Source organism: Vipera berus (assembly GCF_964194415.1).
Source record: "Vipera berus genome assembly, chromosome: 4".
Taxonomy (NCBI): Eukaryota; Metazoa; Chordata; class Lepidosauria; order Squamata; family Viperidae; genus Vipera; species Vipera berus.
In genome coordinates, this window is record NC_138206.1 from 18,560,745 (window position 1) to 18,577,628 (window position 16,884).

At 38.0% G+C, this 16,884-nt stretch overlaps 1 protein-coding gene across 1 annotated transcript in view; it reads right to left on the reverse strand.

Moving 5' to 3' along the window:
* Positions 1 to 257: 257 nt before the first annotated feature.
* GUCY1A2 (guanylate cyclase 1 soluble subunit alpha 2) overlaps positions 258 to 16,884 on the reverse strand; it is a 194,517-nt gene continuing 177,890 nt past the window's right edge. Inside the window, exon 8 of the mRNA XM_081326290.1 lies at positions 258 to 1,648. Coding sequence (XP_081182416.1) covers positions 1,441 to 1,648 — 208 coding nt within the window. The 3' untranslated portion in view covers positions 258 to 1,440. The remainder of the gene's footprint in view (positions 1,649 to 16,884) is intronic.

Below are 16,884 nucleotides of genomic sequence, written 5' to 3' on the forward strand. Positions count from 1 at the left end.
GTAAATGATTAAAACTCTACAAGGGTAACTGAGGATTCCTTTTTGGAATAGTCTACTTCCAGTTACTAAACATGATCAGCATGGTCTCAAAGATGCCTTTTTTTCTTCAAAAGACAACTGGACTGTTTTGGTTTTTTTAATCTTCAGGCTTCTGAAAATGGAAGAAAAAAGACATTTCACTTCTCATCCAAGAAGCTTCATCCCCATGGATTCATCCCCTGCCATCAGAACTGATGGAGCTTCTTGGATGACAGCAAAATGCAGTTCATTTGCCTTTTGAAGAAAAAAAGCACCTTTAAGACAGCTATCACTTGGATGACTGAGAATCTCCACAGACATGATCTTTTTATACTATCCCGAAATTGGACACCTATTATCAGCATGAGTAATGTGAACATGGGTGTGGATGGATGAAACATATTGCAGAAAATGAAAATCACTAAAATATCATTCTTTGCAGACTGCAATAAAATTGTATTATCATTATCATCTAACTTCATAAATTGGATACCTATCAAATATAAACAAGCTAGCCAGCTTCATATTTCCTATAGAATATTGCCCTAAAAGTGAAATGTGGGTTTTTAAAAAGGGTAAAATCCTTAATATTATCATATCCCAAATTAAAATTTCTTCTTCTAAAAAGGTTATAAATAATCTTTACAGTAGCTGTACGAAGTGGTTAAAGAATGGCAATCAACCAGAAATGTTCTCATCCTCAGCAATAAATCCCTCAAAAGTAGGAATGTATCATAATCTGAGCAATCTCTGGTCGAACTTTGGCTAACACTGTTTACAGCGTTTGTATAAATTCTTTAGGTGCACGTGGTTAAAAAATCAGAAGAATCCTGATTCTACTGAGATAAAAAGAGGATAAGAGCAAGGATTCAACACTTGCATACAACAATGGCCCATTTCAGAAGAAAACAATACAACCCACAAAGTACTCTATTTTAATGGATGTTATGGTCAGCAACCCAGGCCCCTCTTAATGTTAATATGGTAAGACCCTCATTATCTCTGGCCATATTAGTGGATGGGAGTTAGCATCCAATGATAACCAGGCAGTTACAAGCTACCTCTGACTTATGGGGATATCTCCACAGTTGTTTAATTTAGATTCCTTTTCTAAAAGAAAACCAAATAAACCCCCACCATTCTGATATTTATGACCAGTAGAATCTCTGGCAACAGAGAAATATTTTGTTTTAATTTGAATTTTGTAAAAAAAAAAATCCCTGCTCCCTTGTTTGCCACTTTCCAGTTTGTTTTACTGACAGCAGTCACCCACCTTTAAAAAGAATTATTGCCTGACATTTCACAGAGCTTTTACTGCTTTTCTTGGAACAATGCAGTGAAAAAGAAAGAATCTCCTCTCTCTTGTCATGACCCAGTTCTGGGCTTGTGCTTTTTTGATGAGTCTTTGATCTGCAACAGGCTTCATAGGCTCGTTTCCCGAAGGAACATGGTGCCAATGTTGTAGGATATCTTTCTCACTCTGGCAGATGTGACAGAGGACTTTGGCTGCTTCTGACCAGTTCTGACCTCCAGGAAATAACAAATCCCAGGAATTTCCTTTGGAAAGTTTTCTGGAAGCTCTTCACGGGACCGAGGAATGAAGATAAAATTTTCTTCTTTTTCCAGAAGCCTGCAGATAAGGGAAAAGACAAGAATGGGACAACTTTGAGTAATAGTTATCAAAAGACAGTGCACTCCAGTCTTAGGTTGGTTACAAAGACAGTTAAAGATTGGAGATTCAGCCAGTTGACTGGTCATTGTTTTTTGTCTTAAATAAACAGAGTCACCAAGTCAAGCAGATCAATCTTAAGCCACAGTTCTTCGGTTCTTGCACATGTGGAAAGAAACTCTGCTGGTAAACTTTACTTTCATGGACTACTCAATCTCCTACCACCAATACCTCTGGGTGACAGCAGGGAAAAAAAGGAGTTTCCAGGAATACCTTGCATCTGCCACTCACCTGAAAAACCCAATATTTGTGTCTCTAAGCAGCAGGCACTTGAAAGCATGAGTTTGAGATCTCATTTATATGAATTTATATGCCATTCACCTCACTGTCTAAGTGACTGTGGGCATATTATATAGAAATATAAAAACAATTAGAATTAACAAGAAGTAGAGACTAAAATCAAGTGTAGGAATGTATGGAGGTGGACTTTTCCTCTTTTACACCATCTACCATCTCCACCACACCCATCGAGGCCCAAACCAACCAGAACAGCCAAGTTTTAAGACCCTTCCACAAGCAAAGAGACTTTCTCCCTGTGTGTGTCTTGCTCCCTTCCTTACCATCATGGTTAACTTTTATGTTAATTTTAGTGTTAATGTTTAGGAATTAATTGTTTATTTTGCTCCTTTTATGGTTTGTAAGCCATCTAGAGTTGTCTCTATGAAAGATAGGGAAATACAAGTTTAATGAAAGAATAAATAAATTAGTATTACTGAAAATAAATCTAGCATGTAGTAAATATGAGCACATGTTGATAGAAAAAAACCACATTTACTAACAAAGTTGACACCATTATCCCTTCATATAAAATTTCATAGAAATGTGATGATAGATAGACAGATAGACAGACAGACAGACAAACAGATGAGAGAAAGAGAGAAAATTTTGAATCTAGTTCTGCAGGAATGTAAAACTCTTTAGGATAAATTTGCTTAAGAAATTCATAAAATGATATGAAAAATAATATAGTTTTTTTATATAAGCCAGTTCATAACTGCTCAAAGATTAAGATCTTTAGTTTTCTTTTTTTGGGTTGAGAATGTTCCTCTAGAAAATCCTCACACGTTAATCCACCATGCCAAGCATATTCTACTAGGGCTAGTTATTATGTCTGTCTTTTTTTGTGCTCTATTATACTGGCCTTTGAATTTAAAACACCTATCATTTTCCTCCCACAGATGTTCAGACCTTACTATTATTTACTGTACACCAGACATGTCAAACACAAGGCCCAGGGGCCGGATCCGGCCCGCGAAGTGGTTTCATGTGGCCCGTGAAGCCATCCTGGAAACAGTGAGGGAATGGCCCCCACTGCCTTGGCCCTGGCCCAGAGACCCTCCTTCTGCCAGAGACCCTCAGATCTGTCCCACTCCTGCCCAGGCCCCCATAGGCACCCTTGATGCGAACGATGTAGAGCTGGCCACGCCCACCCAGTAGGCCATACACACTCTAGCCACACCTACCTAGTAGGCCACGCCCACCCTGGCCATACCCACCCGGCCCCCTGAGGGCAACCACAATGCTGATGCGGCCCTCAATGAAATTGAGTTTGACACCCCTGCTGTACACTGATAGGCTAAGACTCACTAGATTAGAACTCCTGCTCAGGTAGTCATTCTCTGAAGGAGATTGTTGCCTTGAAGTTGTTGTCTGCTATATTCTTTTTTGTACTAGTTGCAATTCTGTGTTAACTGCCCAGGGTTGCAGTTTTTGAGTCTGTATGGCCATATACTTTGACTGAGTTACATAACTACATGCATACTTATTTTGAACTGGTTCCTCAGAGGTCTGGCCTCGCATTTTCTCATTTTTCATTCCATTGATCTTCTACATGAATTATTCCAGTTCAAACTTTTATTTGTTCTTATTTTATAGCTTAGTAGTATTTGAATCTTTCAGGATGTTGCCTTTGGCTCTTCAAACAATGTTGTCAATAATGCAGGAAAAACTGACTGAAGACTTTATATAAATTGATGGAGCAATGCCAGCACCTGACTTTAAAGGCTAATGTTGGCATAGCAGACTGTACTTTGGACAAAGTTACAATCATCTGTACAGCAGAGAGAAATGTATATTGAATATTTTTGTTAGAAGATATACTGGAGATATCAACACATAGATTACAAATATCTTGAGTCATCTAGTTAAAAAACACTGAAAGGATTAGAATCTTGAACCATTTTAAGTAAAAATAGTTGAAAATGGTGACATCTCATATCTACTTTTTAACTCTGGAGTTATGTGCTGTTGTTGAGAAATGCACTGAGGGTTCTGTGGATGGAAAATGAAACAATGAATAATGCTAACAATGTTCATTTGGTTTATTGAGTTTTAATTATCCATTTGTTTGTTTACACATAAATTGAAATGGATTATTAGGTAGCTGTTCTCTTGTGCACTATGCATAGAATGGTGCTTTTGAGATAGCAAACAAGTGCTCTGTTAAGCTAGCAATTCAACTGATGTGACTGATGCAAAAATATGTTTTCCATTTGACATTTATTTAAAATCATACCTGCACTTTCATTTAGTAAAAATACATAAGGCAGCTCAAAAACAAATTTAAAACAGTACACATATAATACAAAATCTATCGTTTTTATTTGCTTGGCTGCAGTGGCAATAAACATGTCAATCAAATGTATCTCTCACTAGGTATATTTATAAAGATTCCAACAGAAGGAAAAGGTCATTTTTCTCTTTTAGTTGCTAAAGGATACAGGGAGTTCTTGACTTCTGACCTCATTCAAGCCTAACATTTCTGTTGCTAAGCAAGACATTTGTTAGGTGATTTTTGTCTCATTTTACAACCTTTCTTGCCATAGTTGTTAAGTGAATCACTGCAATGGTTAAAGTTAGTAACACAGTTGTTAAGTGAACCTGGCTTCCCCATTGATTTTGCTTGTCAAAAGGTCGCAAAAGGTGATCACATGACCCTGTGACACTGCAACCAGCCAAGCATCTGAATTCTGATCATGTGACCATGGGGATGCTGCAACGGTCACTGGTCACTTTTTCCAGTGCCATTATAATTTCGAACGGTCACTAAACAAACTGTTGTAACTTGAGGACTAACTGTATACCTTTGAGGACTAGGGAATTCTGTTGAATGATATGGACAGTTGCCCATATAGCTATGCAGGAAATTGGGGTTGGGAGGTACCTTCTGAGGAATGGAGAAGAAAGCCTTCTCATTCAATGTTTTACAACCTTGTCCTTGTTCCTTATTGCTTTCTACTCTGCATCTGAATTTTGAAATCAAAACACTTCTAGGGTCCTCCTTAAATAAATTAAAAATAAAACAAAATATGAGACAGCTTAGCAAATATGTAGCTATTAATCTTTCTCCTCTTTCTTATGGGGCATAGGAGAAAGACTTTCATAGCTTGTTTTAATGTTCGAATGGGATTCTTTAGATGTAGGCCAGAAAGAGGCCATGGTTTTAGGCCAATGGTCAGGTATAGAATTTTGAGAGCATCCTCTGCAATTTCTTACACAACAGGTAACACTGATCTATCGGAGGGCGAATGGAAGATATTTCTTCATGCCACTCACGTTAGTATATGTGGATGCTTTGCAACACAAAAAGAGTACTTTTTTAAGGTTTTTTGGTAGTGGGAAGATTATACCAACTTCCAATCAAATAATTATTTTTATTTTCTAACAATACCTCTGAGCCTATGAGAATTCTTGTAAATAAAGATGTTGGAGATTGGTGTCTGGTGGGTGTGTTGTTGCTTGCAGTCTCTCTCTCTCTCTGTCTCTCTGTGTGTGTGTGTGCGTGTGTGTGTGTGAGAGAGAGAGAGAAGAGAGAGAGAGAGAGAGAGAGAGAGAGAGAGAGAGAGAGAGAGAGAGAGAGAGAGAGAGAGAGAGAGAGAGAGAGAGAGAGAGAGAGAGAGAGAGAGAGAGATTGGGCTGAGATCATAGTACGCACCAAGAGAAATGTCCACATATATCATGGCTCCTGGTCCTGTTTAGAAATTTGCCCTTTTCAGAACTTTGTTTTCTATATATTAAGGGAGCAATAGAGCAACATAAAATATGAACCTGAGTTCAGAAACAAATAGACAGCCAAGGATGTAAAATGTCAGAACTCATCTAATGTAGTTTGGATGTTTTACTCATGTCAACATGAAAGTTCACTACAGTAGGCTAACTTTGATAACCAGCATGACTAACCAAAGCAAGAACAGCTGCAACCAGGTGAAATGAGAGCTGATAAATCAACTTTGTCATCAACACTGCCTGCCTTTCCAGAAATAACAGTGTGCCTGGAAGAACTTATAAGGTGGCTATTTCAAGTGATTGCAATTTTAGATTTGTGTGCTCCTCTAGAATAAATTCTTATCTTGCTACCAGCTGAATGACAGATCAAGACTTGCACAAAGTATTATTTGCCTATCTACCTACTCTCTTTTATCTATGATTCCTTTGTCAGTTATATCAATTAAACCAGAGTGAGCAAAAGGAAGCAAAGGGGGGGGGGCTATTGAAATGAAGTAATATTAATAAAAACTTTTAATAGGAAGGGCTACAGCTCACTCAGGACAAGTTAATAGCTAAACTGCATTTTTAAGCTGTTGTATCTGAGTAAACACAGTTCATTCTTCAAATACTGTGTACAAATTCTTTGAGGATTTATTACCATACATGGGTTTACATGAATTTCAAAAATGTTTTAAAGTCACACAAGAAGCAACACTGGAGAAATATACCAATACTAGATAATGAATCTGTTTCCTTAAGTTTATTCTTTTTTAAAAGGTGCTACATATTTTAAGAACACAAATATCTTAGGAGTATAGTATACAGGTAGTCCTCTTTTTATGACAACTAAGTGAGTTGTAAAGCACAACTTTATGTGACTGCACCACTTAGTTACTGCAGTTCCACAGTCACAGTTGCTGCCATTAAACAAGGACCATGTGGGGGTCATTAAACAGGACCACATATGATTGCCACTTCCAACTTTTGGCCAGCTTCCTCTGCTTGAGGGAAGCTGGTAGGGAATGTTGGAAATCACAATAATGTGCTATGACAGTCATAACAACTGGATCCAATCTGGGTCTGTCACTGAGCCCATCTTCAAGGAACTTCTATCTAGCGGAGTGTTCTCTGAAGATGGGCTCCAGCACATGTCCGAAATCCAAAGGGATATGCAACACTTTTACTCTAAAGCAGACATGTCAAACACAAGGCCCAGGGGCCAGATCTGGCCCGCAAAGTGGTTTCATGCGGCCCGCGAAGCCATCCTGGAAACAGTGAGGGAATGGCCCCACTGCCTTGGCCCTGGCCCAGAGACCCTCCTTCTGCCAGAGACCCTCAGATCTCTCCCACTCCTGCCCAGGCCCCCATAGGCACCCTTGAGGCGAACGATGTAGAGCTGGCCATGCCCACCCAATAGGCCATACACACTCTAGCCACGCCCACCCAGTAGGCCACGACCACCCAGACCATACCCACCCGGCCCCCTGAGGGCAACCACAATGCTGATGCGGCCCTCAATGAAATTGAGTTTGACACCCCTGCTCTAAAGGGATATAATGTGGAAGTCATTTGTCATTCACATATGCATATTTCTCTGGGTAGTTAACTGCTATAATATGAAGTCCCTCAGACCATATAAGTGAGAGATATGAACCATCAGCCATGTACACCCAGCTGAGAAAGATAAAATCCAGAGCGCTAACTGAAAAAGCAGATGAGCATCACAAGTTTTTAATCTCCTCCTCTGAATACAGAAGGAGGAGGAGGAGGAGAAACAGCAGGAAATAAATGAGCCTGAATACATTCCATATCTGCATCATTTAATCCCACATTTTTTGTTCTTGGTTCAAAAGGTCTAGTCATTAGCTCTGTCAAATTCATATGAACTGAAAATGATTGCTAATGACATTAGGCAGTTTGAGGTAGTCTATTCAGATGTTGGATGAACAAGGGGGAAGTTCATGGATCATGTGGTTTGGACACTGAGCTGCCTCTGGTGCAGTGAAGAATACTTTCTCATTGCCTGTTTTATAATGTGATTCAATTGTTGATCAAATTGGAATAGAAACATATGCACAAATAGAGAAATATGCATAGATATTATCTTAATTTCTGCTATTCAGTGTGGCAGAATCTTGGTTCCCTTGTTGAGTGGAATCAGAAAGATCCATTTTGCTTGCTGACTCTTTCTCACAGAACTGGCATGGTATAATGAGGGGAGACTCCAATGAGGAAAATGCATTACCTTCAGAGAAAAGATAGGGCACAAATCTAATTTATTAAACAAATGAAAGTCTTACTATAGTACAGAACCATTTCTCCCATAATAATGATGGGGCTGGCACAATACACTAAGTCAGTGTTTTTCAGTCTCAGTAACTTTAAAATGTGTGGGCTTCTGGGAGTTGAAATCCACACATCTCAAAGCTGCTGAGATTGAAAAACATTGCATTAAGTCATAGTGTATGTCCAGATAAATTAGTATTTGGTTTGTTGGAAAGAAAGAGAAGATAAATAAGCTCATGAGTGTTTTAATCATAGTGGTGAGAAAAATAAATCACAATATTTTCAACATACTATTCTATACATAATCTGTTTTGCCACTGTGATGTTGGCAAAGCACTACTATGTTCAAAATATTACTTCTAAAGTTAGAAACATATAAATGAAAATAGTATTTTTTTATTAGACTATTGGGTGCAGTAGAGGATTTATCTACACATAAAGTCTGTCCGCATAATGTCTGGATGGACCATCTAAACAAGACTAATGTAAACACTGCCCAAAATAGAAAGCACATACTGTATTAAGAAAGAGCAGTGTGGGATAAATAAGCAAGGATGCACTTGGGAATTAGTTATTTTTAAACTAGCAGGCTACTTGGCTCATGACAAAGTTCAGACCATGATGCTATTTTTGAGCAAATTGAATGGACCCTCAGCTTGTTAGCAAAACTATACCTTGTAGCTGTCAAAACTGTATAAAACTTATTACATATCTCTCAATGTGTTCTGCACAAGTCATATAACTTCAAATGATGACATATAAATAAATAACATAGGGCATCTTTTATCAAATAGTCTTATACTAATCAAATTCATTTTCTCTTTTTTTCCTGTTTTGAGAAAAATGGGTCTGATAACAGTAAGGACTTCCCTGACCAAGACAAAGTTTTTTTTTTACATTTTTTTTTGAGGAGGGAGAATTGGTATGTTAAAAATTATGGCAGAATTAGTGGGAAACTCACTCAGTTACCCTGGGATCAAATCCATGCAATACACAAAGATCTTTTGCAATGGGAAATAGTTTAGATATTTTTTTTAAAAAAATCTACCATAACTTTCAGTTAAATTATGGATGACCATTAGAAAAAAGGAATACTTTTCACTAATTATTGCACATCAATATTAATAAATGACTCCAACTTTTATATGACTCAGTTCTTTCCCATATATTTTGGCAAATAATTTAGATATTTCTATGATTCTTTATTATTTTAAAAAAATGGTGGGAAATCACTGTAATAATGGAAAAATTTCATCACTTTTAATCAATACTCTCACCTTAAATTTCTAATCCAATTCATCACTAATGATGAGCACAACTCCAGTTTTACGGATGATCCCTAAAGAAAAATCTGTCCTTTGTGAAAAATAATGTCTCTTTTCTACTAATATATATTAACACATTGTAATCAGCAGTCAGTTAACTTGCATGTAACCTCAAGGAAGCTATCCAGGATGATGCTGGGATCTCCAGGGAATTCCACAGCTGTAGATCAGTCCTGGAAGTTGAAATTATCCCAGAAAAAACTCCAAGAAAATTACAAATCCATATACAAGTCAGTTTGAATTGTGGGAACTTAATCCAGGGTCATAAAGTACTGTTTTAGAGAGACAGTTAAAAACAGGTCATGGAACTAGTTGGGACACTACAGTAGTTTTGAGTCAGGTAAATAAACAATAAGAAAGTTATTTCTACAATTGCCATTCCCTTTTCATTGTTAAAACAATCCCAAAGCAGGAATACAATTGTATCAGAGAGACTTTCCCAACATGGTGCCCTTCAGGATGATTTAAGTTACAACACTTAGACATTGTACAAAACCTACTGAATCTCCGATATACTATTAGAACTGAGAAATATCAATAAAATAAAGTGAACCTAGTTGAACCCACATTGGTCTTCACTAGACTTCTGAAAAAGATTCTACATTAAGTATGTGATTATTCATTTATCTATTTAAAACCTTTACATGGTTGTCTACCTTAAACCAAACTCTGGGCAGCTCACAACGAAAGAACACAAATAGTATATGGGGATAATCAAACCAAACCAAACAACAAAAACAGATTTATGATACTGAGGTCACTGGTATCTGTTGATAATACTAACTAGAGGTATCTAAGTAGACTATATTTGTGCAGTAAGAAGAAAGGTCTTTGTAACCACACAAGATCTTGACAGAGCCAAATTTTTGCAACCTGTCACTTCCAATTCTCCACAAGTCTAAAGGATACACTTGGTCTGAAACCAGCACTCAGAATCACTTCTATGCATGCATTAAAAACCATCAAATTATATATACCTCTACCTCTACCCCCTCTCTCATATACATACATACATACATACATACATACATACATACACATATACATATATATGGATGGATGGATTAAAAATACTTTGGTATGTTTGCAAACAAATAAAAGTCTTCCTTCATCTCTCCTCCATGGACAAGTAGTGACTTTTCATTTCCAGACATTGATGAAATCTGCCTTTTCTCTCAAAAAATGTTTAGAATGGCTGAATTTAGAATGGTTTGTTATCTACCAAGAACGGCAAATATTCATACTTTCTTTTTGTAGAATTAACTGACCCAAACCCTGCATTTTGTTGCAAGCCAAAGCTTGTTATGCACATTATTGTTATGCAGATAGTTTCAATCAAAAGTTAGATTTATTTAGGAAGTAGTAATGAACTCAACCAGCAAAAGTTATTAGTATGATAATAAACTAACCATTATGATTGCTCATGTATTTTTAAAAGTTTTATCTCTCATTATATTTCTCAGGCAACTGAACAATTCATACACTACTGCCCCTGAATAATGCATAAATGTTGAATATAAAATGCAATATGATAAAGCAATTACTGGCTGGTTTGTTAAAATATAGATATCATAGCTAGCTGTTAATTGCCATATTTGAACAAAAACCTAGCTTGATTTCTCTGCAAGACTAGACTTATTCTGTTTCCTACTTTTCCTTAGGACTATGTAGCACTTTGTATTGTCTAAGATCGGATATAGCTTAAGAGGACAAGAAATCTGACATATTTTACAAATGGTTCTTAAGGGACAGAATATAAGTCTCACTGATTCAGTTGTGATGTTGCTAAGCTTTTCTGGATCTTAACCTCTGTGGCACTGAGCAGTTTATCCAAGGTTTGAATCAGTGGTGGGATTCACCCAGTTTGCGCCACTTCGGCTGAACCAGTAGCTAATTTTTTGTTGCCCAGGCCCAGAATGGACTTCCGGCAGCGGCATCCACACAGAGAACCAGTTGTTCACATATTTGAATCCCACCACTGGTTTGAATACTTACATCTGCTAAAACAAGACAAGGCTCACAAAACAAAATGGCTTACTTTGCATTGCATTCCCTAGTTTAAGAATTTTCTTAATAAAATTTAATCTATTAAACTAATAGCATGCATGCTTAATGACTGTACTGTACTTATGAAATCTATCACCATTTAAAAGCGTTAAGTTTGAGAGAATATGAGTTTTGACAAAGGAGAAGTTACAGGTAAAGTGGCCCTTCAGGCTGCAATAACCAAATGAAGATTATGTCTAAAAATAAAACCTGTAGCATTTGGTATATTAATGATAAGATGTACTACATTCTCATAACATTTTGCATTTATCTGTCTCCTAGTATTTTTCTGTCCTTGACTGCAGCTAGTTGACTTCAAGCTCCGGTAGACAACATATTTGCTCCAGCGCTGACGTTGCTATTTGGTAAAATGAGACAAATATCTCAGACTGTTTCAAACATTTCTAACAGAGGACTCTTGTTTTCTCTCTCACAGCATTAAGGATGGTCAATGTGCAATCTGAAGATTGCATGGGATATCACAACATTGATTTTGCAATTAACCAGAATACCTCCAGTCACAATAGATGAAGTGCATTAGATGTGCAAGAGCATCCAGGAGCCAGCTTGGTATGGAGCTTATTAATGAAAACAGCACAACACAATAGAATATGTGGAAGTTGACTCATGGTATTTACTGACCTTTACTGAACTTCCAGTTCAATGGACAAATATAGATACAAATCAGAACACTTATGGATTTACTCATCTCAGGATTTATACCTGAAAGTCCACTACATTTAAGCCAAAATATGAATACATTAGGTAGACAATTAATTTTTCATGATAAAAAAGGGACATAGATAAAAAAAAACACCCAACCTTCCTGAATATCTTCTTCAGCAGAAGAAACAATGGCAAAAAAGGTTCATCTGAAAAGCACTTCACAATAACCAAGTACTTCACTACCAAAGCAACAACACGTCTGTCCACAAAAGGAACTGCATAGCAACATTACTCAAAGGGGGAAAAAAAGTAACCCAGAATTCCAAATGGTAGAAACAGACAACTGTACAGCATTGTCCGCTGTAATAAATACAGGACTTACTGGAATATAACCATCGCAACATATAAAATAAAACTCTGCCATGTAAATCAAATATTTCCAATTGCCCAAAGAATACACAACTTCCTGGGATCACTGTAGCACACAAACCAACAGAATCTCTCCAAAGCTTCTTAAGCAAATCCAGAGATCCCATAATAAAATGTCAAATATAAGTAGGGGTAAATAGGACCTGTGTCCTTGCCTATCTGTACAGTAACATTTATTATCTGAAAAACAACTGCACTTACAAATTGCCATGCATTTATTTAATCTAAATGATTCCAGGTAGGACAAAAAATATCAAATCAGCATAAATATGGGATGATTTTCTTGGAATTGCATAATGATATATCATTAAAGAGTATCAGGAGAATTTTAAAGTTTCAGAATGAAGGTTGGTCTATTCCAGTGCCCAATTCTTTTTCCTTCAGTAATCAGTTTTCTAGCTGTAGTATGCCCCAATTATTTGGTAACAGTTGATATTTAATGGCGTTGTTTCTATAAATCTGAAAATTAAATATAGTCATCATAGATTTATCCATAAAATTATATAATCTTTGTCAAAGTTATGGAAACTAATGGCCAACATGTATTGTTAATGCAAAATTGGAATTATCAATTACCGTATTTTTCGGACCATAAGATTTATTTATTTATTTATTTATTTATTAGTTTTTATAAACCGCCCTTCTCCCGAGGGACTCGGGGCGGTGTACAGAGGAAGGAAGGTATACAGACCGAACAATAAAATAATAAGAAACACTAATGAACACAAACTGGGACCCCAATTAACGTTATCATGCCAGGCCAGCCTGCTGGAACAGGAAAGTTTTTAAGTCGCGACGGAAGGTACGGAGGTCAGGGGCCATCCGGATTTCGGTTGGTAAGGTGTTCCAGAGGGCTGGCGCACCCACTGAGAATGCCCTCCCCCTGGGGGCCACCAGCCGACATTCCTTGAGCGGTGGCACCCTGAGGAGGCCCTCTCTGTGGGAGCGCACAGGACGGTGGGGTGCTGACATCGGCAGAAGGTGCTCCCGTAGGTAGTCCGGACCCATGCCATGTAGGGCTTTGAATGTCATTGTTAGCACCTTGAACTTCACACGGAAGGCAACCGGAAGCCAGTGCAGCGCACGGAGGAGAGGTGTGATATGGGAGTATCGGGAGGCTCCCAAGAGTGTCCGTGCCGCCGCACTTTGCACCAGTTGAAGCTTCCGAGTGGATCTCAAGGGCAGCCCCATGTAGAGAGCGTTACAATAGTCTAGGCGAGATGTCACAAGGGCATGGGTGACTGTACGTAAGGAATCCAGGTCCAGATAAGGCCGTAGTTGGCGAACTAGTCGAACCCGGGAGAAGGCCCCCTTGGTCACAGCTCCAATGTGGTCTTCCAGGGAGAGCTGCGAGTCTAGGAGGACACCCAGGTTGCGGGCCCTATCAACAGGGGGAAGTAACTTGTCCCCAATGTTAAGCAGTGGGACGTTCAAAACGAGGTGCGTCTTATGGTCCGAAGGTAAACGAAAACACTTGTCTCCCGTTCAGTCAACGCAGTCCATCAGCTCCATTGGAGAGACGTGATTGAATGAAGACGTGGAATTCTCCGCCCCGCCCCTGTGATTGGTCGGCAGGGGAAAAAATATGGACGTGCCTGCCATGCCTTCTGACTGCCTCCCCCTCCCTGCGCGCGCACATTTTCTTTCTTTTACCTCGCTGCTAAAGAAATAGTTTTTGCTAAACTAAACCTCATAGGCGACTTGCCCCAGCAAAGCCGTGAGGAGTTGTCCCTGCAGGTTTCTCTGCAAAGTTTATTGGAAGTGATTTCCCATTTGCAAGATAATACTGCTAATTGTTTGAAATTGCTCTTAGAAAACCTATTCAGGGAAAAGAAACTACCAGTACCTACCTTCCTTCCTTCCTTCCTTCCTTCCTTCCTTTTTCTTTCTTTCTTTCTTTCTTTCTTTCTTTCTTTCTTTCTTTCTTTCTTTCTTTCTTTCTTTCTTTCTTTCTTTCTTTTTCTTTCTTTCTCTCTTCCTTGCTCCCTCCATCCTCCCTCCTTCCTTCCTTCTTTCTTCCTTCTTTCTCTCTCTCTTCTTTCTTTCTTTCTTTCTTTCTTTCTTTCTTTCTTTCTTTCTTTCTTCTTTCTTTTTCTTTCTTTCTTTCTCTCTATCTCTCTCTTCCTTCCTCCCACCCTCCTTCCTTCCTTCCTTCCTTCCTTCCTTCCTTCCTTCCTTCCTTCCTTCCTTCCTTCCTTCCTTCCTTCCTTTCCTTCCTTCCTTCCTTCTCTCTCTCTCTCCCCTCCTTCCTTCCTAGTATACCAGTACTATTTGGTTCAGAATATTTTTTTTCTTGTTTTCCTGCTCTAAAAACTGGGTGCGTCTTATGGTCAGGTGCGTCTTATGGTCCGAAAAATACGTACGGTAATTATAATCACTCATTATAATCAAATTCTAGTGTTATGTGAATAAAAAAATATCCTTGAATTTATGTTGCACCTTTGCCAATTATCCATGGACATTCATTGACCAGGTACATCTAGTAGTGCTATAGGCCAGTCAATCACCTGGAATAGTGGTGACACTTAATCCTGATTTCGACAAGATCCACAATTAATAGAGGAGAAAATCTGTATGAACTGTGCAGTTCCTGGTGCTGTCTGAGTCTAGTTGTTTGCTTGCAGATATTTCCTTATCAAATAAGGTAACAACTTCATTGTGGGAAGGGAGTGGGGTCTGTTTATATAAGGTAGTTTGCCCTGTCTATGTTGGTAGGAGTGTAATTTTCCCTTGGTAGTTCCTTGAGTAGGATATTGTTTACTGTTGACTGTCTAGTGTTAATACTGCTTGGAAAAAATCCAGGTTTACATTTTTATTTAACAATTACAGTCACTGACTGAGCACTATATTCATTACTGGATTTGAAGAAAATCGTGTTTTTTTTTAACGTGAACAAGGATTCCTGACAACACTCTAATGACACCAACTGTCAATCTAACACTTTTCAGCACAATCGCTTTTCTGAAGTCATCCAACAGAAGATCAAATCATGCACTTGGACCCGTGGACTAGCTATTTCACACCCTTATCAACTTCACAAACTTAGGGTGAAATGTTAACACTATTCTAAATTAATTGGAAGAAAATGGGAAATAAAGATCTTACAACCAACAGCAAAACAAAGCTCCTCAAATAATCTGAAGATCCCTAAACTAGAAAGCAGAAAACTTTCTCTTTTCCTAATGTCATGGCAATTAAGCATTATGTTCCTCTACACAACACATCCCCCTTCAAACAATCACTGTGGGTACTGAACAAAATAAAGCCTTTAATCTATATCAGATTTATTACTTTAATATTTTTCAAATTCAGTGAAAATATAACTGAGATTAAAAAATCACAGTTGGATGTTTAGATATAATATTGTATTATGGCTTTTCTTTAAAAAAAGGGGGAGAAAATAAAGGGCGGGCTGTTTACAAAGTAACACAGAATTACACACATATGGCACCTATTTTACCAAAGAGCTGGCATTTCACAAATAAGTTCTCTACCATGTCGAAATTAACTAAGTTCTGGTCCCTTTGTTTTACAATGGCCTGCAAATGAAAGGCACTGTTTTCTGTAAAACTAGGCATTTAAATTGTTATTTGATTTAACAGGAACAATCCAAGCACAGAAACAAGCTCTGCCTGTGTAACAGATTAAACATGGAAAGTGGTGCACCTTTCAAAGGTTTTTCAGTGATATTCGCAGGATAAATCTGTTCACTTTTCAGAAAAGATGGAGTGAAAATCCATGATGTACAATAAGAGACCCGTGTCGCCTGCTGCTCCCTACTGAGTATAAGGTATCTTGATTAGAGCCACTGGCTATAAACCAATGAAGTGGAATTTTCTAAATAAGCAGAGTGCCTCATATATAATCCAAGGAAACAACCACTTTTAGCAGACCTGTAACTGCTGACAACGGTTTTTTTTTTAAGCTTTGAAATTCATTTGGGCATATATTAAAATTATTATATCCTGGACAAGCAGCTTGTGCATTGGATTTAGTACATTGTTATAATTGAAACAGCATTTTCTGTTTCAGCAAAGAAGAACAAATTTGTGAGATTCTCATCCAAGAAGGAATTTAGGAAGGACTACCCTGTTTACACTGGCACAGAGGAATAGTATGTGAGCACGAAGAGTTCACCTTGAGACACAGAGTGCTGATCTTGAAATCTCAGGTTTTTGCAGAATTAGCTTCAAATGGACATTGGTGGTGGGTGGGTCAAGTAACATTGGACTGGAAGGAACAACAACTGTGATTCCTTTCACCAGTTCATGCATATAATACAAAGGGTGGCAACCATGCGGTTAGGAAATATGAGTTTAAGAAGGAGAAAAATCAGGAAATGGGTTTTTTAAGGGAAATATGAAAGAAGAGAGTATGATATCCAAATTGTTGCTTCTT